The 20,731-nt window shown below is 40.2% G+C and overlaps 1 protein-coding gene across 5 annotated transcripts in view; it reads left to right on the top strand.

Annotated features, from left to right (window-relative positions):
* NYAP2 (neuronal tyrosine-phosphorylated phosphoinositide-3-kinase adaptor 2) overlaps positions 1-20,731 on the top strand; it is a 144,825-nt gene that overhangs the window by 76,309 nt on the left and 47,785 nt on the right. For all 5 annotated transcript variants that reach the window (XM_074877685.1, XM_074877682.1, XM_074877681.1 and 2 more), the window contains one exon: positions 10,387-11,484. In XM_074877685.1, coding sequence (XP_074733786.1) covers positions 10,387-11,484 — 1,098 coding nt within the window. The remainder of the gene's footprint in view (positions 1-10,386; positions 11,485-20,731) is intronic.

Genomic DNA, 20,731 nt, shown 5'->3' with positions numbered 1-20,731 from the left:
GGGGAGTGCTGCATGTGCTCACTGCAAACACAGTGTGGAGTGGAAGAGACAAGGGGAAATAACAATACGGTTCATTCATGTAAAGAGCTTTTGGGAGCAAATGATGATCTTGGCTCTCTCAATTCGGTCATACTCTGGTAGCTGATGCCTGCATCTTCCATTAGATATTGGCTAAGATCTTTTAGCCTGTGACACTGCTCTTGCTTTACTTGCCTTTCATTTATCTCAGCTTTCCAATCATTTTTGCTAGAGAGCTCTACTTTTCCTCATTGTTCCATCTTCTGTCTTCTGCTTCTTGGTCTTTTTTCCCTTTTTTGCAGGGTGCTAGTTTTTAATCAAGTCTCTTGTTCCCAATAGTTCTGCCTGAGAGTTGAACTGAACCAGGTTCTGCAGTCGTGGGTGAGGTAGGAACAGCTTCTGGCAGAAATTCCTCTGTTCTTTTTTGTGCTCCATCTTTGTCTTTTCATCATTCATCTCACTTCTCAGGTGGCAAAATGAGGTTAAGCCTGGCATTTGAAACAGGAGGGGACTCTCCCAAAGCTTGTCTGGAACTGCGTACAACACTGTCAAAATGGTGCTGCACACTGCAGCCATATCAGGTGAATTTATGGTGATTAGGCCCGGCTGCATGACACTTATAGATCAACACTATTATAGGCTCTACTAGTTTCACTACACCACTCTGCAAATAAATGCAAGATGAAATGATAGATGCCAGGCGCACAGAGAAGCTCTGAGTGGGAGGCAGCTGATAACGTGTGGCTTGTCTGTAATTTTGTCAACACTTTATTTAGAGTTGAGGAGGAGAGAGGACTCACCCCTATGGAGATGGAAGTAAAATGAATAGCTGTGAGGCTCTTTTCCTAAAGCTGATTACACTATTTCAGTAACACTCAGCCTCTGACCACAGAGCTGTTACATGTCCATGCACTCCTGCCTGCCTGTAAGCTGCTCTGACAATGCTCTGTTCACTGCAGCTATCAGCTTATTCACCCAAAAGATGTTCAGTGACGACCTGCAGGAACTGATTCTGCAGGATCACCTTGTGTCCTTTTGGTAGAGGCAAGACTACCCCTTTAGATGAACTCTTGTTCATTGGGGCTTATTTGCTTTCTCGATGCTCCTGCTGCAGTGACTCATTTGACCCCTGCAATCAACCTTGTGCTTTGTTTTGAAATGTGAGCTCCGTGGTGGAAGGGCCTGATGGATGTGTCATTCTTCAGCAGCAAGAAGCTTTTTATACAATGGCCTCAAGGAAAATAATTGCACAAAGCCCACAGAATTTCTGGGGGAGAGGAGGTTAGTGAAATCTGGTGGTTCCTTGTCACTGGTGGGAGACACTGAGGAAGAAGAGCAGCATTTGTGGGGCCGCTGTGCTTGTGGAATAGTTGGACACAATACATTTCATGTTGGAGTCCCCAAGAGGTCAGTATTATACACAATATCACCTTGATAGGTCTGCCGGCTTGATTTAATGGGCTGCAATTATTTTAGAAGCCTGGCAAACAGATTGCTACTTATGTAAGCAAATAATGGATTTGACCTACTTATTTTATCTGTAAGTAGAAGATAGGCATTACTGTGGATCTAAAAAATGAAGAGTCTCATATTGCTGAACAAATTATTCAAGTCTTTGCATATAGTCACTGCAAGTGTTCTGGACAGGATGTTTGTGAACCAAAGCAACAATTAAATCAAGGGAGCAAAACCAGACTATTTTTCTAGATAAATGAAGTAGGTGAGCTAAACTTACTGTTTCATTAAGATCTGCTGTTTCTCTAGCTTGATTTTCTTCTTTCCCTTTTTTCCCTGTAAATCATCTCAGAGTCCACTATTTGGGTGCAGGTAGTGGATTTAGAAATCACCCAGAGCAAGGAACTCTTGCAGAGATCAGTTTCATTCAGTGTCTCTGAGTGCTGGGTCAGAAAGCCTCTGTACTGTCCCTTCTCTAAGAAGTTTGTGAAAGTCCAGCAAATGATTTCCCACATCATTTCCCTCAGCTACGATAGCTAGTAATAAATAGCAGTGTTGTTCCTGTGGAGCCAGGAGTTGCATTCAGACTGGAGTATGCCTTTGTTTACATGAGCATTGCCAAGTGATACCAGAGGCCTTCAGCGTCCTTTGGGCAGCAGATAATATATGAATATGCAGCTCAGCCCTCAAAGGCTTACTGGTATAGTGGTGTCCACTACATACCATGCTCATATGACGTAGATGTCTAGGGCACATATCAGTGGGACTTAGCTCTTCACATATACCCAGAAGCATCCCTTTCTGAGCAGAAGTGAGATCTTTTCTTTCTTCAGGTCAACAGAAATGCTGCTGCACTTGCAGTCATCACGCAGCACAGTCTGTAGAAACTCAGTCAGCAACATGCAGAGCCTCAGAATCTTCTACGTGATATTCAGGGAATGAGATGGGCAGCTACAGAGAGGAAGAGGGGGCAGAAGCACAGGATGACAGCTATATGAGAACTGGCCTCTAATAGCTGCACTGCAACGAAGATGCTGGGTGGGGGGTGGCGGGGGCTGATGTCGCCCATCGTTCTCAGCGTGAAATGCAGTCAGTTTGTGGGTAACTGTAAGAATAGAGTGATAACAGTTAATTTATAGTAAAACAGTGAAAGCTGTTCAGGTTTCATCTACAAGATGACAGTCAAGATACCATAAATGTTGCTTTAAAACTGAAGGGCTTTACTCATGCTGCTGATCTGTGGCTGTTTTTCCATACTCTGTTGTGACCATGTTTAACTCTTCGGTGCTCCAACTCTGTAGGAGAGCACTAGAGCCACCAATAAACAAGCACATACGCTTTGTAAATTAATTTCTTTGTGAGCATGATTCAGTAGTGCTATTTACATACTCTCCATGTAATTCATCTAATGATGCTTGCGATTGATAAATTTCCCATGCCAATTGCCTTTCTATAGCTAGAATTCCTTCAGATTATATACAGTTACAGAATTTTTTATTGCTACTGTGGCACTGGCTACAAAATCTCTTTCACATATGCACACCTCAGGCTATCTGAAACAGAACAAACCAGCACTTCAGCAATATTGGTTGCATGTGTGGGCAGTGTGAGGATCCTTTACTCAGATTCCCACTTTCCCAGTAATCCTCCCACCTCTCCCTCTTCAGAGCCAGCTTCCACTGGAACTGCTGTAACTTACACCCATATAATGCTATAGATCCTGGCCCCTTGTGTCTGGGCATATTAGTTCAAGGATATTTTTCTAAATGGACACAGAAATAATTGCAACCTAAGAGAAGTTACTGTGAGATTTTTTGTTTGCCTCCATTTGCACTCAGTTCATCTGTTTTCCTGTAAAAGAAAGATGGTTCAAACTGACTTTTCTTTCTTATCCAAAATCTTGCTTTTTCTGCCTTTTCAGGGCTGTGCTGACTGACAATAACTTTTAGCTTCTGTGAATAGTACAGAAAGACTTAATTGCAAATAATTTGTAATTATTTCTCAAACACTCGCTTTTCTTTTTTTCTTTGCCTATTCCATGTTATCTGGAAAAATCAGGGACATCAGTTGCTCATTCTCTAAAAGAACCAGGATGTGAAGTTCAAAATATATGAAAACATGAGGCTGGGCATTCAGTAAGAGACTTAGTCACTTTGTAATTTTGGACACCTTTTCACTGTGGGAAAAAGTAATAAGCAGAGCTCTGTGTGTCAGGCAGATGGGCAGAGAAGTGGAGGGCTATGGAGGAGAAAACCTGGAAGTCAGTCTGCTCTGAAGCGTGGCAGTTTGGGGAGGGACTCTCTCCAGCATGCTGATACTCTGAAGTTTTTGAAATATCCTGGCATCTCTGGCTCTGTTTTCACCTTGATAATGCAGAGCAAAGGACCTGCAGCCCCTGCTGTCCTGGGAGGAGGCTCTGGTGGCAGGGCAGTTAGTGCAGTAGGCTGGCTTTTGTGAATCCTAGGCAGGTATGGCTACCTTGGCATATACAGCATGTAAGGAGCCATGGTGTTGGGGCTGAGAATTCGGGTTTGTGGCCCAGATACACAGCCTTAAGCTGAATCTGCCAGGAGAATGTCTTCAACCATGGTGCCTATCGGTTGTGGTAGTTGTATTGTTGGATTAATGCAGAACTAAATTTAACTGCAGGGCCCAATTCTGCTCTTTGTTATACTGGTGTTTAATTCTGGAATATCACTACTGAAGCCACTAGGTTTCCACCACTTTGAATTAGAGCAGAAATCAATCATTTTAAAAGCTGAAAGAAGTTGTAGCCAAAATAAAGGGACTTGAATACTTTTGAAGAAGTCTCCTTAATCATAGCCTTGAGACATCCGAGTGGCATGTCAGTATTACTTTATGACACTGTCTTTTAGTCATTTCATTTTCAGTATAGTTTTGTCCTCTTTAAATGCCCCAAAAATTTCCAGTAAGAGCTAATAGATTCAGGAGGGGGAAGAAATATGTACTGCATGAAATCATTGTGCCAAAACCACCTATTGCTTGCAAAGCTGTTTGAATGAATCAGATGGTTCTTTTATTCCTTCCGTGTTCTTTCCCTCTTTGCTTTTTCCTACTAGCATCTTTTAGAAAAGAAAAAGGTAACCTGTAGGGAAAGGACTTGTGTTCATGAGGACAATACTATTTTGAAAGCCAGGTTTTTTTCATGACAGAGACACGTTCTCTGATGTTACTTCAATCTAGGATGATGTTTCTATAGTCATTTGCTAGGATGCATTTTTGTGTGTATATTTTATGGCTGTTCACAGTGTAGAAACATTTGCCTACAAAAATTCATCAGAGAAGAAAAGATGCATGTTCAACACTGCATGTCTCTCGTAGATACATTTTAATTTGTTCTTGTTTCCTACTGTTGCTCCCAATGATGGGAACCACTGTGCAAGGATTAATATAAACAAATAAATTAAAATAAAAACCTTGCATAAAATATCTTAGAACCTAAAATGGCAAAAAATAGATGGTAACAAGTGGTATTAAGAGGTAAAATGACAGGCCTGTGGCCTGTGACAAAGAGATGAATTAAACTCAGGTCTCCTGAGTGCCAATCTTTTGCACAGTTCAGAGGACTGTGCCTTTTTTAATTCAGTTTCACTAAGAATATTCAAACTTCATCTACAGAGATAATGAAATCCAATCCAATATAAGCACTGGTGCACAAATGAACTTAAGAACATGTGCAACTTTGAACAAGGAGTGAATTCATTAAAGCCAGTGGGGTTACCCATAGTCTTGAATTTACACGCACATATATATAGGTCTGTGCTACCCTGGAGCTGGATTTTCTCTGTTGAATTATGTGATGTAAATCAGCATTTGTGCATTTTTGATTCAGTATCCAGCACATTCAGGGTTTAATTAAAGAAATTCTATTTCCTCTCACTCCTGGAAGCTCTTTTTGATAGAGGTACCCCTCAAAATACAGCAAGATTAATTCCTTTTGCATTTAAAGTAACATTTTTAAGAATTTTAAAAATTTTTAGGCCCCAAATCATTCCTTCATTTAGAAAAAATTTGAATACTATAGCCTCTTGTAGAAATTGAAAGGGAGGAATTTTCCCGTTACATGTATTTTTGTTCTGTTTGTTACAGTGAACAGCACAATAAATTGGCTTGGTCTCTGAACTGCAAAAGCTGGTAAACACCCAAAGGTCAACATAAAATTATAAAATTCATTTTAGTGTTTAGACATTTTCACTCATTGCTTATACAATGAGCAAATAATAAAAAACAATCTGATAACACATTTTCATATTTCAGTCTCTCCTTAAAGAGTAAAAAAACACTTCAGAAGGAAAAGATGACCAGAAGCATTCTGTATTTCCAAAATTAACTATGAAAGGCAGATAATCTGGGCATGTCTGAAAGCTATGTGTAACCTTTGCGCTACAAATATCTCATTTCAAAAATGTCATATTCTGCTTATTCAGTAGGGCTCATGTAAGGCTATTTTAAGCGTTGTGCTTCGTACTTTTAGATGAGAACTGAAGTTATTACAGCCAGCATCTTTTGTTTCACTTGCAGTTTATTAGAGCTAGATAACTGCTTGGTAGTAGGATGCTATTAAACACCTAGTGTTTCTGCCCAAGCAGTGTAAACTTCATGAAGTTCAGTTTTGTTTGCAAGGATCATCATGCCTCCAGTTTATCAACTGTGATAGTTTGCGTGGTTCTGATGCAAAAAAGGAGCTGCTAGTATAGCACCCTGAGCTCCCACAGCTGGAGCAGCTCCTGTGAGGGCAGAGGACCACATAGCAGTTGCTGAGCTATCTTCTGATTGCCTCAGGTCTGCTCAAACTCCTCACAGACCTGGCACCCTTGGATTTGTGTGTGTCTGTAATAGAAGCGCTCACAAGAGCTTTGTGGTGCACTTTAACGTGGCTGTTTAAGGGAACTTGGACCTGGCAGGGAGAGAAATAGTCCTTACTTTCATTTCTTCCATTTAGCTTTGGATTGGGCCCTGTGTGCTCTGATGTATGAGTGGCAGAGTCTCAAGACAAGTTACAGACAACAGTTGCACCAAGGACATAGTAATCCATGTTGAAAAGCACTTAATTACTCCATGTTTAGAGCAGACAACACGGCAGTATGTGTATCACCAATATGTCAGCATGGTTTGCTTTTCATAGGAGTTTATGTTCCCAGCAGGCACCGAATGCTTTTTCTGCATGATAAATGTCAGGTACTTAAAGCAATCTTGCCTGTTCCTCTCTGGAGATTGCCAAATAATCTCCTTTCATTGGCTATGGGATCTTGCCAGGGCTTCTGCATTCATGCACATTTATCCTTGCCAAATGTTGGTAACACAGGAACTGTACAAATACTCCCTGCTCCTTTCATTAGCTTTTCACAGCTCTGTTCAGTTGTAGGATTCCTGTTTTATTTCTCTGTTATTCTGGGCTGGAGTGGTAGTTCATAATCCATATTCCATTATCAGGTGTGCTGTAGAGTTCAGCTCTTGCAGTGGACCCGTGTTTCAGAGTAGGAAGCTTTGTTAAATAAACATGATAAGCGTCTTGCATCATAGCCTTCTTAAACCTAATTCAGTTTGCCTCCTGAATGCCCCACTGCAGCTGAGGAGAGTTCCCAGTAGGTGTTGAGCAGTTCCTCCATTTCCAGTCACGATATTTACCCCATCATTTACCTGTGTATTTTCTCTAGGAAGTCTCATAGCACCAAATGTTCCTGCTCTGTGTAGCATATAGGAGGTACCTTTATACTTTTATAAGGTTTATAAAATACTTAAAGCATTTAGTTTTCAATTTTAGTTTGAAAAGTCCAGTCTGTCAAGGTGAGAAAAAGATCTCGGTAGTACACCACATCCTGGAAATAGATGCTTTAATAAAATGAACTGTGGCAGAGGAAAAAAAGCTTTTAATAGAAAATGGAAAGTAAATCTTTCACCTTGTCACGTTTTACTCTGTGTATCGTACAGCAAGACTGGGTCACTTGACCTTTTTGTTGATAATGTCACCAAGATATTTTAGGCTAATGCTACACATCATGCAATGGCAGATGAGAATGCTGTGTGTGTCATAGCGGTACTTAATTTCAACCCATGCAAAAGTACTTTCTAAGACTAGATGGCAGAATGTCAGTCATTTTTCCGTGACATTTCTCATTTCCTTGTCTGTAATGTAATAACTTGTGAATATTGTATATGCAAACCCCAACATCTAAGGACAGGTCTAGACCACATGGCAGAATCTCATCAGTTGAATAAAAACTGAAAATGAAAGGAGGACAGAGGTAAAATATGCTATTTCTAGCAATTTGTTTGAAAACACAGTACTCTTAACCACTTTTAGCTATTTTTAGGTAAAAGTATCAGTTAACACTAGCCTTGAATGCCCTCCAGCACAAGAGCATCTTTTGATTACTTTGTCCATCGTTGACATCTCTCCAGATAAAGAGATGGCAGAGTGGTGATACGGCTGTGAGACAGAGCACGTTCTCAGTGTGACACCCGTGGCATAGGGAACAGGGGCTGAGGAAGGCAGAGGAGCAGTAAACATTTGTATCTCAGGTATCCATCTAGGATGGTAGCATGATGCACAAGGAATTGAAAACTGTGATTAGCCTATGTATACAAAATACACCTTTTTCAAATGTCGTGAAGTCTGTAACCCTTTAGCCAGTCTAAAGCAGAGTTCAGGTCCTGGGCAACATGTTCAGAAATGCTCAGGCAGTTTGTGCCACTCTCATTGACTGTCTCTTCATTTTAATGACACCAATCTGAAAAAGATTGCTTTTACCAGGGTTGTAAATCAGATTAGCAGAGGTGTGGAGAATGGACTGAGATCAACTTTATGTCAGTAGAATGTATATGAACATAATACACAAATAACGGACTAAACAAAAAGGAAATAGTGATTTAGCTAGAAGCACGGCAAGAAAAATCTGCTAGTATTGTCAAATACATCAGGAGTAATATTTTCTGCAAAGCCCAAATGATTCTGGTAGCCTACATCTTATTCCCAAAAGTCTATCCTAATACATTCAAGAAAATTAATTTGGGTTAATTAAAAAGACAAATTTAAAGTGCATTAGAATATATCCACATAGTGAAAAACTATCAAGCTACCAAATACTCTTATCTGTGGTAGCTTTTGCATGTCCCTAGCCTGCTGCAAAGTGGAACACATTAATTGGAACCATCATGAAAGCATATCATTTTTTGAGGTTGTTATGTTGTGGTGTTTGTTTTTTTTTTTTTTTTTTTTTTCATTCTGGCAAGGTTTCTTTTTCTTCTTGCTTTGTTGTACCTTAGTTATACATTAAGCTTAAACAAATGTTGATAAAGAGTGGTCTCACTACTTCATATATGTGCACAGATACGTTCACAGCTCCTTATTCCTAAACAAAACTGGAATCTTGTTTAACATCTGCCTTTATTACTATGTCTTGTGAAAACTGAAGAGAGGTTATTTAGCAGAGCAGAAATGTGACAAAGCGATAACACTATATTTGAATCCTCTTCTGATACTGACCAAATCACGTTAGTAGGATGCTGTAAAGCAGGCCTCTTCCAGCCCCGAGCCAGCATCCTCGCAGACTGTCAAAATACGGTCTTTCAGCTGGCAGAGCAGTGCCTCGCTTGCTGGCTTTAGTAATACATCTGAGGCTGTTTCTAAAAGAGGGATTTTAACTCCATGAGTGCTGCCTGCTTGGTTTAACGTTAGAAATTTGCTGGCTGCTTTCTGACGGGTCAGCAGAGGTGTCTGGAAATTTCGCTGAGTGCTGAGTTTGCAGTGGCAGATCTGTTGCAGTGAATTGCGAGCAGCACGGTTTGGAAAGACAGGAAAGCTGCCATTATAAACTGGCTTGTAGTTTAGGAATCTTTTTTAATTTTAAATTTTAAAAACTTACCAATGAGATCTCAAGGCTTTCAATGCAAGAACTATTTACCCTATAGGAATATAATTAGATTAAGTGTATGTGGTAAATTTTGTTTCTGAATAAGTTTGTTGAGTCCACTTAGGATAAAAACTGACTTCACCCAACCATTTAATGAGGCATTTTATTAACCCCAACATTTAATGAGATGTTTTATTAACTATTTATGCAAAGTGAATGAAATGCAATTTCCATGAGTTTCTTTATTGTTTAATTCATAAAGGATAATTTCTAAGAAACCCTTGACCTCTCATTTCAAATGAATTTCATCACAATGTTTTGATTTATAACTTCAAAGTCAAAATGGTCTACTGTTTATAGAAATAACCTGTTTGGGAAGGATCTGAATCTGTGAGATACTTTGCTCCCCCTTGACTTCACTGAAGTCTCGCTAATTCATAGGATAGAGTCCTGATAAATGATTAGGATTATCCCAACAGCAAATTTTGCAGTATTTGTATGAGAGTGTTTTCTTTCTCAGTCAGTGCTGAGAGAATTGTTGTGCTTTATGCAAGAAGTTACTATAAATAAAAAGGCCTTGATTCATCACCGTGTCACTGCAGTTACATCACTGTCATTCCAGCATGAATGTCCGGGATCTTAACTGTTCTCTTGCAGCCATAAGGAGTTCATTTGGATATTTAGTTTTTTGGTAACTCTTTGGGTCTTTAAAATCCCACAGTGATATTTGAAAAGCCCAATATTTAAAAATGGAAAGTCCCCTGTCCAAAGAGTTTGGGAGAGAACAGATGTCTGGGAGGAAGGGAAGTGCTCACTAGCTACTTAATACTGGAGTGTCAGAACATTCTGGGGGAAGATTAGTAGTGTTTTGAATAGGGTGTTATTTTTATAGTGTTCTACTGATGTAATACCAGAGAAAACCAGCAATGGGCTGGTCTCAGGAAATCCATTCCAGAATTGTGACACTGTAACAGAGATCCTGTAGTTGGCAAAGTGTGTTACATACTTCTCACGAATTTATATTTTGTTCTGTTTTCAGTGTCAGCCAAACCAAGACCTCACAGTGATGAATACACAAAGAAGATTCCACCTCCTAAGCCGAAACGAAATCCAAACACTCAGCTAAGCACATCTTTTGATGAAACGTATATCAAAAAGCATGGCCCTATGAAGACAACACTCACTAGGGACGCCTCTTTATCGCAGGTCAGCAGCCCTGCCCCAGACACAGAGGAAGAAGAGCCTGTTTATATTGAAATGGTTGGGAATATTCTCAGAGACTTCAAAAAAGACGAGGATGACCAAAGTGAAGCAGTATATGAGGAGATGAAATATCCTATATTTGATGATGTAGGCCAAGATTCAAAATGTCAATGTGAATATGACCATCACACTTGTTCTTCTCAGTGTGCTACTCCCACAGTGCCTGACCTAGATTTCACCAAGTCTTCAGTGCCATCTACTCCCAAGGGCTTGCTTTGTGATATACCCCCACCATTTCCAAATCTGCTTTCTCACAGACCTCCACTGCTGGTGTTCCCACCAGCACCAGTGCAGTGTTCCCCGAATTCTGATGAGTCTCCTTTAACTCCGCTAGAGGTCACAAAGCTTCCCGTTTTAGAAAATGTGTCTTACATCAAACAACAAGCTGGAGCTTCTCCATCTTCACTGCCACCTCATACACCAGGCCATCAAAAGCTGGAGAAAGACCAGACAGTATCTCATGGAACTAGCACCCCTGGGCACACCTCCTCACCTCCTCATCCTTCTACCTTATACAGAACACAGTCTCCACATGGTTATCCTAAAAGTCACTCTGCCTCACCTTCTCCTGTCAGTATGGGTAGGTCTCTTACCCCCTTAAGCCTCAAAAGACCTCCTCCTTATGACTCTGTACATTCAGGAAGTCTCTCAAGAAGCTCTCCATCAGTGCCTCATTCTACAGCCAGAAACACATTGCAAGAAGGAGGAAAGATGGTAAATGCCTCGGTCAGTACCTACGGGTCATCGTCTCAGAGTGGTTCCCGTTCTCGGACACCCACCAGTCCTCTGGAGGAACTAACCAGTCTCTTTACCTCAGGACGAAGTCTCTTGAGGAAGTCCTCCAGTGGCAGAAGATCTAAGGAACCTGCAGAAAGTAAGTTCTTGATGTAATTTTTCCTCGATCTGTCATAATAATATCTTTCATTATATTTTACTAAATCAAATGCTTGCAAAAATCAAATACCTCAAAAGTCTGAATTCCTTTCATAAATTTCTTGGAAGAAAAGTGATTATAGTTAAGATTGCTTTAGGCTTCATATTGTTATATTTTTAAGATTTTCAAGTATGCATACTGCACTACAGAAGTACAATTCATGGCTTGGTCTTGCAAAAGGAGTCAGTTTTCATTAACTTTTCCACAGCTGCAAGTATCCTATGTGAGTTGGGATCTTCCCACCATGTCACATCCTCCCTTTCTTGATGGATGCTAAGACATAGTAATTGTGCAAGAAGCTTATAGCAAAACAACCAAACAGTAGTTGTTTTTTGGCAAATATCCACTGATCACCATTAACTTGGCCAGTGATTGTGGCGTGTATGATGGTAACCAGACGTACCAGTTTAAACTGTTCCTCTCCTTCCCACTGCCTCCTTCCGTACTGTGCCACAGAGTATCTCTTTCAGCTGTGCTAGTGTGACTGGTTGGGAGGCTGTACTGTGATCTGAAAACCAACATGACCTATAAAGCATTACCTACACACAGAGAAAAGCAGGGAAGGAAGTTGTGCAGGAAAACCTTAAGCCAATATTGACTTTTCATATGCTGTACCATAAAATCATTGTCCCATATGCATTCAGGTTTACACAATGTACACCTAATTCCGAGCTGGTGAAATATGGAAACTCCTAATGAAGTCAGCAGGAGTCACAGGTGTGAGTGAAAGCAGAGCCTGGCACCAGTACTTCTGTTGCAAAATCGTTCCTGTTCAGTGGTGCCAAAGACAATGTCTTGCAGTGGAAGGTAGCTGTAACACCTTTTGTCAGAGTGCAGAGTGAGCTCAGTATGCTTTCTCCTCCAACTTCAGTAAAATCAGTTTATGACTTTGAATTCTCGACACCTGCCTAATGGAAGGGCTCTCTTTGGAGAACAGCTGATTTTATGTTTGTGTAAGTCCTATATTACACCTATTTGGCAGCTGTAACATATTAAATATGATGTGAAAAACTACGCTGGTTTATACCCGATAAAGCTGTTCTGGTTTCCAGGCTACCATATCACCACAGAAGAGAAGCGAGTCCTGCACTGCCTTTCTGCTTGTGTTTGTGCCGCTCTGTTACGTCACTCATTGCAATGTGGTCACACCATTTTGAGGCACTCTCAGGGGGCTCACAAGAACACCTCCTATGGGTTTTCATGGGCAGAGGTTGCTTGCCTTGCACCTCTGCAACTGAATGAGTAGATGCAAACAGGTAAGTATGGAGAAGCTTGGTAGCAATGGTTTAGGTTGGCATACAGAGCATTCCTCCTGATTCATGGACTCCACTGCCCCAACCCCAGTAGTTTTATTCTTGTTTATCTCTGTGCAAATCAGGAATAATGACTGTGAAATCAGAAGTGGAGGTGACAATGGAGTTAGCAGGATACTGAGCATATGAGTTGGTGCAGCAGTTTGCTTAATTTGGCTTTAATATTTTTGTGGCCTGCAGTCATAAATACTGTTTTATGGAAGTCTTAGCCCCATGATTCAGTAGGGTTTCACTAAGTGATTACAGTAATAAAAATACAATAATGCCAGATTTGTGTGCTGGATGGAAGCAAGTTTGTACCTAAAAGGCAAGATGATTCTTGTAATGGGGAACAATTATGAGAGATGTGATGTGACCTTTATAAATAATTACAGTGAAGTGGTAGGGAGATTTTGGCAAAGTGCAGACAATATTGAACATTATTAAACATACTTCTTATTCATAAGTGAGCAGAAATCCCCTGTAAACCCCATGCTACACCAGACCTACCTGGTGGGGTTTGTAAGCTGGACGGTTTTATGCTCACCAATGTGTAGGCAGAAGTACTGGGTTTGGAACCTATAGAAATTCCTGCAGTGAATGTGGCAAGTCCTGGGAAATTTCAGCATTTCAGAAATTTCTGTGCTGCTCTCTCATACCTACATCCAGAAGGATATTCTCTATATTCCACTTGACTGAAGTTGGATGCAGACCTTTCAAGGGACTTTTCACTGATAAATTTAAAATAAATCCTATCGTGCAGATCTGTACCAAGAACAGCTCTCTTCTTGGCCTCTTCTTGGCCTCTCAAGGAGCATTCTGCTTGCTCCTTAGGAAGTAGAAATGTGCTCCTTATTAGTCATGAATGGTAAAACAAGAGAGATATGAAATAGAAACTGTGTTCATTTGCTTTAAGGACAAAACATTCATGTGATAAATAGACACCAGTGGTGAAAAGACTCTGGAGTGCAGCTGTGTTGAGTAAATGAACAGACTGCCCATCTAATCCGATTGTAATTTGACTGGTATTTACAGTATGACTTAATCCTGTGGGATTACTGCATTGAGCAAAAACCAGGTTTGTGCTCAGATATTACAGAAGTCGAAAACGCTCTAAGATTTATAGAAAACACATGCAGGTCTACCATTTTATGTCTTTCTATTCTACATTGAAATGATCCACCATAAAGAATCTAAACTGTGGGATTTGAATGTAAAATCTGACCAGACTGTCATATTTACATGCCACGATTATACATATGATAGATAGTGTACACTGGATTAATCATATGATCTGTTAGAGAAATGTTGCTCCTGCAAAATTAGACTGGAAGCCTAAGGCAATCATACAGTTCTGGATTCTTTTTTTTTTAAGCTATGGGAGAGCAAATGCATAGCATAGGCCTAACTGGGACTGCCACGGTTTTATAGTTGTCACTTCAGTGTAATTTGCTCTCAGCATATAGAAAGATTTCCAGAATCTAGAGGATAATAAACACACACCCAAAAAAGAAGCTATCTTAGGAAATCATGCTAGGAAACTAAGAATATTTGCTTCTAAAATATAAAATTATTCTGAGCACATCTCAAGCAACTTTCTCATTGAATCCTCCAAGACTCAGCCCTCTGTGACTTGTCTGAAGCTCTCACTGCCATATGCTAGTCAAAAAAAGCGCACAATACTAAATTTTATATTCAGCTGAGTGTGTTTGGAAAATATTGCACCAGTTACAGAGAAAATTCTCTCTCATCTTTATTGTTATTACTGCAACTGACTGTGGAAATTTGGCATTTGAGTCCAAACTCAGAAAATATTCGCTGGCTTTTAATTTGTGGCATTTTTGAGTGGGTTTCTTTCAGAGGAGGGGGACTGCACAAGCCTTATTTCTAGACAACAGCTTTAATAGACAAGCAAAGCTGCCCTTGTAGCCTTTCTGTATTATTTTCTTCACTTTTCTGCCATATTTCCTTTTTTATCCCCCTCCATTTTATTCCTATAGAGTTCACTGGAATTGCCTTAGTGGGAAACTGGGATAAATCAGTGGTACTAAGGAGACTGTCACCTCAGGGCCATGTTTTCTGAGGATATGAGGTTCTGTTGAAGCCCCAGACATATTGCTGAATGCAGTCAGCGTCCACTGACTGTAACTGTGATGTGCGTATCTGGATTTTATAAGCAGCTCAGTTATTGTTCTGTATTCTTCTAAAAATCCTCTTGTGTGCTGTTAGCATCTTAAATATGCATTACAGCACAGTTATGAAGGTGGGGAGCGAAGAACAAAGCAAAATAAATTGTGAGGCCAAATCAGAAATGAAAAAATTAGTGGAAGATGATCACAAAGAAAGGTAGAAAGATGGAGAGAACCCCTACAAAAACTGAAAAAAGATGTAGAGCATGAAGAATATAGAAGAGTGGAGAAGATAGATATTATTGTCATTAATTGTTCTTTAGCCCTTCCTCCTTTTGTGTGGGATAACATGGTAGTATGCCCTAACAGGTAGCAGAGCCCTGTGAAATACAACATCAGTCCTTAGAGGTTAGAGGGAAACTATTTAAAGAGTACAAACACTGCCTGGTATCCTTGGGCTGCTGCGATGTGTCCTTTTCTAATACAGCTGGAAGGTGTTTAAGTATGACTGCTCAGTCCAGCTGTGTTGAATGACACATTCCCTTTGCTTTTAGCATATGCCCTGAGTGTTTGTGTTACCTGTGTCCTTCAGTAAAGAGGGAATTACAGAGAGAGAGAGGGAGGGAACGGTCTTCAGATTTTCTGGAACTGTATTTGCTATCTCTGTCTTTTCTGTACCATAGAAACATGCTGTACTCTGTGAAAATATAGAACTGAAGTCATGTGCCTGTAGGCATACCCACATCCTAAACAGCAAAACAGAGAAGCTGCTGGTGTGCATCTGAACTGCGCTTACTTCAAGGCAGTACATTTTTTACATCCTTTGCCAGGACCAGCCCTTTCTGTTTATGTATTGGTTGTTTCCATTTGTTTAGGCTTCAGTTTCCTCCTAATTTCCTGGGAACTTTGTGCCTATGTTGAGCAAGTATTGCAAATATTCATCCTAATGAACTGCACAACAGAATACTTACCTCTGCTATGTGCCCTGACTCTGTGTGTGAGATCAGGACACATGATGCACAGCAGCTCATTGCTCTTTTCCTTAGCTGCTCTGCAGGGCTTTGTAGCTGCTTTGGCTTCTGCCTACAGAGAGTTTCACTCTTCAGCTTCTAGTCACATATAGGGAGGAAATTTGTGAACGTGCTACTTTGAAAAACCAGCTAAAGTCATCGAAAATTGGGATAATTATTAACATTTTCTGTTCCTGGCTGGTACCCACTGCACTAGCAATCTAAAACATTTTATTATAAGCTGTCAAATAGTGTGGGGAGGGGGTGCCGAAGTGGCTTAACTTGTTAAAAAGAATCTCATGCTGATTTTAGAGTAGAAATTTTTACTTTTTTTTTTTTTTTTTTTTTTTTATGCTGGTGTTTTCCAGGGAGCTAGAAAGCAGCTTTGGGTTCCCCGTTAGATACAACAGTATGTTGGAAAAGAGAGTTTGAGAAATGAGTCAAGTGAAAATTCACCTTGTGTGTGTCTATTTAGTTGGTTAACCTCCACCTCTGTCCATTAAACACAGGATGAGGGACGTAGACAGACAGGGCAGGATTTTAGCTTAGGTATTTCTAATGGAGTTAGGATGAAGAATGCTGGCCTAAGGAGAGTGGACTTGGTATGCCATTGAACTGTGCATGCATTCTCATTTGGATACCTGCTCAGCCTCTGGTGTTCTGAAGATGAAGAGCTTGCCTGCAAAGATTAGGCTGGCCATAAAAAGTATTATAGCTACTCTACCACATACCATTGCTCAACTACTGCATAGCTGAGAGTCAGTATCAGAGACTGAAATTTGGAAGCCTACGTCATTTCAAACCTCTAGGTTAATATATTTTCTGTAGTTTTATATAAAGCTTAATTCTCCAGCCTTTTTCTGCATTATAGCAATTGATTGCATGCAGTATGAATGCAAGTTCAGTCTTAATGAGACAGCTACAGCTTTACAGAAATAATGTTGCATAACTGAAGTTACTCCTGAACCTTTAAGTCAGAGGTGTATTGGCTTCACCATCACAGGTGAAGCAGCTGTTTCACTAGAAGTTAGCTTTTCTAGTCTGATGACCCATGATATATATGAGATTAGATGAGGTGATCACAGCAGTCATGTCTCGTTTGACAGTCCTGAAACTAGATCTGAAAGAAAAGACTTAGAGGATGGAGCAAGGGGAGGTGCCAGAGGAAAAGGAATAGAGGGTAAGAGAACACCAGCTTTGAAGAGAATGACACTTGTTCAGCACTGGAAGGATATGGTCTTACCACAGTTAATTGCCTTTAGTTAAAGCCTGAAGAAGGCTCTGTCCTTTACAATCTATCAAGATATAAGCAAGTTAAGTAATTGCAGCATCAGAAGTACTTTCTTCAAGTATTCACTTGTGAGTGCATATTCAGGGCAAGGGCTGTGTACACCTGTATGCACAAAGGTCACAAGCTGTCTGGTCTGCTGCTGTCAGTTAGGTCTCTAAAACTTAAAAGTGTAACATGGGGATGACCAGATGTGGTCAGCACCGTTCAGGAACCAAGTGTTTGGGAAAAAAACAAGATTCATTTTGCAGTTGAATGGTCTTAAGTGCTGTTTCAGCCATACGTGGTGTTGTCCTTCACCAGTAATCCTTAGATCCTCTAGTAAAAAGAGATGGGCACTGTACTAAATATTTTGATCCAGATCAGCTAACCCAGCCAGCTGGAGGCTCTTAATTGTTGAAGCTGACATGTGTTCCCCAATTAACAATCACAGGAAATAACTGGAAAGAAAAATCATAATGTGACAGTAAGGTCATTCAGCTAAGCATGCAAAAGACAGGAAACCGACGTTTCACCTAGGTTTACCCTACATGGGAAAGAGTGATCTGGGAAGCAAAGGTACAAAGAAGAAATGTGTGCAAGGATGCACAGCAGCTTGGGGCAGCTTGCATGTCCCTGAGTGCTAATCCCCCACCGTAGCTACGCCATCACTGCCCCATTTTGCATTGCGTGCCAGTAATTCAGTTCTATCTTGGCACCAAGGATAATGCCAGGTTTGAGCACTTGTTTCAAATGGATAAATCAGTAGGTACCCATTCCTTGATTGAAATGCACGCTATGTTGTTTGTTGTCTTGCTGCTTTCACACAAAGTGAGTATGTCTATTTTAAGGGCATTTAGTTGTTCAATTCACTAATGGGTGGGATGTCCCCTCCATTTTTAAGATGAAGGAATGTCTTTGTTACATGCAGTTATTAAAATAGAAAGCACACGTTTTGAGATTATATGCAATGGTTTTGCTAATTGGTACCATGACATCGTCTCCTCATCTAATTCAGCAATTTAGGCTCATCAGAAAATCAGGTCCTCCTGGGATTTTGACGGTATACAGAAGCATTGAAGAAGACATAATTTCATAAATAATTGCTCAGGTTTTTCTGGAAACAGCTGCTGTTTCTGATTGATGTATATGGATTTATTTATTCCTTCTGTTTATATTACTTGACTGATTGATAGAATTTCTGGTTAGCAATTTAATCGATGTTTCTTTTTATGAAGAAGAAATAAACTTGTAAGGGATAAAAAAGAAAATAGAGATAAAACTCTTTTTGTTAGATTTCAAGTAAAAGGCACTGAAAAAGACATTTTCTCTTTAGGTTTAATGTACAGGAAGATGTGAGTTGTCTGAAAGTTGTAAAGGAAAAAAAAAAGCCTTAAATCCACTTACTGGCACCTACTTCAGTTTGTTGTGAATAAGCAAAGTAACACGTGCTGCACTTAAGGACATGGATAATGATAATAGTTTCTGAGTTGTAAGTGCCATTGATTTCTTCCCCCGCCCCCAAACAAAGCTTTCTAAACCAGAGAAATATCTTGACCTTTAGGCCAAATCCTCAGCACTTATAAATCATCGCTTCTTACTTGAAATCAGGAGAGCTATTCCAGTTTACACCATCTGTGTCTCTGGCTTCAAGAAAATAAATGTCCTTTGTTACCAGAACAGCCTGTATTCAAAATGGTGTAGTCATACAGCAGAACGGTGAATCAGAGAGTTTATTGTCTTTTTGTTTCAAACAGCACCACAATTTATGACCAATTTATGGGTGCTCAGTAATAATGGTAAGAAATGCTTAATCTGGTGAAGTTTTCCATAAGCATATATGACCTTCAACAAAACTGCTAAATACAATTTCTTAAAATTTCTTACTGTGTTTCTTAGGGAAGGTGGAATCAGTGTAGGGTATGAGGGTCCTCCTTTTGTGAAAGAACTAAGGGGAAAAAATAAAAGAGGATAGGAATCGAACTACTTTGATTTAAAGCAATAGTGCAGTTTTATTTACGTAGCCTCTACTCAGGAAGTTGGAGCAGCCACATCGGATGAAGCCAGCCAGGCTGGCAATGCCAGAGGTTTGAGAGGACATGCCCAAAGGGCAGCAGCTGTGGCACCTGGGGTGGGTGGCTGTCCCAACCCCATGCTTTCATCTGTGTTCTCCTCCCTGGGGCTTCTGGATTTGATAGGGAGCCATGCTTTATTTCTGTGTGCTGGAACAGTGAATTGGTTCTATTTGTTGTATTGAACACAGACATGTTTAAACTTTATATGCTATGAAACTGTTAGGGGACTGTCTGGTTATCTCTAACCTGGTGTCAGTTGGAGATAATTTATTTGAAAATAACATGGAGCCTCTTGCTGAAGGAAATGTCTGACATCAGCTTTGGTTTATACGACTTTTGTAGAGTATCTTACTAAAATTGTATCATGTGTTGCAGCAGTTGGAGGGTTAGCAGTCTTAAGCAGGAACTGCAGTTCAGATGCGAGAAAGGTACCTGTGCATGTTAGCTTTACAAAAGGCAGAAAGCAAGTTCATGGGAAAGCAAGATCAAACCAGTAGCTGGGGACTGTAGTGGATCTTTTGGTGGGCTGGCTTGGCTGACTGGCTGAAGCAATGACTTTCAGGGTGGGACCAGCTGGTGCTTCTGCCTCTGGCTTTGGCAGTACAGGGATCCTTTTTCAAGGCAGCTGATAGATCTTTCAGAACTTGTCTTTATAATCAAGCACTGGACCCTGAATTGCATTTTTATTAAGTTAACAATCAGATTTTCTTTGCATTAGGATTCAAGTGCATTTTTGTTTGTTAGATCCTGAAAGTAAAACTAGAGATCATTAGGAGGAAGGCCTACATTTATTGTGTTTGTTTTTAAGAAGCATGATGTTCATAAAGCATATCTGTTTCAAAAGATTTAACGTGTTCCATGGGTAGGTATATAGAGACAGCACTGAAGTCTGTTTGCTTAAACTAAATCACAGGGAAGGAGATCACAGTTTTGTTTAGGAAAAATAACCGAAGTCCCCCAGACCACACCACCACCACCAAGCCAAGGACTGTGATCTTTAGGAAGGTGAAATACTGTGCAAGTTTCAAGGACAGCAGAACATAACAGTTTCCCCAAAATTTATTGTGAGCAAAAAAACAGTTTTGCAAACAAAAATCTGCTTTTTTTCCCCAGAATCTGGAATATCTACATCATAGCCAGAGGAGCTTCTCGAGATCATTGTTAAATGAAAGTCTTTTGCATGCTGGCTTATGATCTGAAACCTGGTTTCACGATCTCTTGAGCTGCTGTCATTGCATCTTTACAAGAGATGGAGTCCAATTAAATACCTTATCTGTATATACAGTGACACAGCTCTAGCTGTAGAAGCTATGCGATTTTAAGACAAGATGGTGGGAACTTTGGGGGGAATAAAGGAAAGAACAAGGTTTCCTTCCTCAGTTCTAAAATCCACCAATAGTTCTGACTGCTATTT

This window comes from Strix uralensis, chromosome 9 (genome assembly GCF_047716275.1).
Source record: "Strix uralensis isolate ZFMK-TIS-50842 chromosome 9, bStrUra1, whole genome shotgun sequence".
In the NCBI taxonomy this organism is placed as follows: domain Eukaryota; kingdom Metazoa; phylum Chordata; class Aves; order Strigiformes; family Strigidae; genus Strix; species Strix uralensis.
This window is presented reverse-complemented; position numbering and strand designations above follow the sequence as displayed.